The sequence below is a fragment of the Myotis davidii genome, unplaced genomic scaffold, assembly GCF_000327345.1.
Source record: "Myotis davidii unplaced genomic scaffold, ASM32734v1 scaffold524, whole genome shotgun sequence".
Taxonomy (NCBI): domain Eukaryota; kingdom Metazoa; phylum Chordata; class Mammalia; order Chiroptera; family Vespertilionidae; genus Myotis; species Myotis davidii.
Genome location: NW_006299263.1, coordinates 2198618 through 2200012, shown reverse-complemented (window position 1 = coordinate 2200012; position 1395 = coordinate 2198618). Strand labels below are relative to the sequence as shown.

Below are 1395 nucleotides of genomic sequence, written 5' to 3'. Positions count from 1 at the left end.
CGACACGACATGTCGATGCTGGCTGAGCGTGAGTGTGGGGCACGGAGGCCCGACCAGGGCGCGAGGGTGAAGGTCCAGGTGGCGTGCCGGACCGGACCCGGCGGCAGGGTCTGCGAGTCGCTAGCGCTGAGCGAGGGGGAGGATCCGCGGGCCGGAGCCCTGGGAAGCCGGGTTCGGTTGGCCCTGCCTGCCGCGGAGATTTCCCAGCCCAGCCTTCTCCAGAAGTTAGCTGCGGGTCTGCTGGTGAAAGAGACCGCGAGGGTCACGTTCAGAGCTGGGCGCGCGCGCTGGGGGTGTGAACGAGCCACCAGGACACGGGTCCTGGGGACCCCGACTGGTTCTTCTCGCTTCCCTGGAACGTCAGCGTCCTCGGGTTGGAAAGAGATGAGGCCGGCCGACTCTCTTCAGACATCGACGGCCTGTTCTCGACGATGTATGCAACCCAGAAATGGAAAAGCGGACAGATTAGAAGCATCAAAGGCAGGAAGAAGCCTTTTTTTAGGGGGTGCAAGGCTAAGTAAGACTGTGGCGGTGTTAAACTTAACTGAGATGTCTCATCCTGCCTCAGTTCGCCTCTGACATTTACCGCCACTTTGTGAAATTCATTGATTCCCTTTCTGGAGCGGCTGCGGAACTTCCGAATGGTACCTGTAGCTACGGTTGCCTGCCACCAGAGGGCAGTGGTGCTTTGGTCATAACTTTGGAAGTGGGTAGTGAGCCAGGAACCGAAAGTGTTTACTTAATACGTAGACCAACAGCAACTACGCTGAGATTTTGTGACATAAATGCTGTCAGCATTCTTTTAACTAAGGGAATGGAGGGCTGTGAGCACAAAAGGAAATGGATTAGACTCCACTCCAGCTTACAGGAGCAGGAATTAAGGTTCAGAGGAAAATGATTCACCCCAGGTCATTGAGCTAGAAATGGACAAAATTGACCTAGTTGTCTCTCTAGCTTTACATTGTTGCTACTAGGACCAGCAGTTTTCTACTGTATCGAAATAGGGACTCATAGAATTGAATATGTTTTAGACGGTGAGCTTAGAGCCTAGATCTTTGAGGTCTCTTCTGGTTTTAATATTCTTTGATATGTGCTTAATTCAGTAGGTACTAGGGAACATTGGCCCTGGCTCTGCTTAATTCATTTGTATCTCTTTCCGTGATTAGTTTCTGTGTGGTATTTAAAAACTTCATTTATTATCTTTAGCGGTAGGTTGTCTTAAAAAATCAGTGAGATGGTGAATGTGGAAATAGTTTGAAGTATGAAGTGGTATACAGGTGTAAAGTCTATTTGTAGACATCACTAATTACAATTGCATGATTTTAAGGGAATACTTTCAGTTCTCTCTACACCATACCTCCAAATGTTCTTCCTTCCTGATTCAGTTTGGAAGAT

General features: G+C 49.3%; 1 protein-coding gene across 1 annotated transcript in view; it reads left to right on the top strand.

Annotated features, from left to right (window-relative positions):
• Positions 1–9: 9 nt before the first annotated feature.
• Positions 10–1395, top strand: part of PINX1 (PIN2/TERF1 interacting, telomerase inhibitor 1) — a 76552-nt gene continuing 75166 nt past the window's right edge. The window contains exon 1 of the mRNA XM_006774774.2: positions 10–28. Coding sequence (XP_006774837.1) covers positions 10–28 — 19 coding nt within the window. The remainder of the gene's footprint in view (positions 29–1395) is intronic.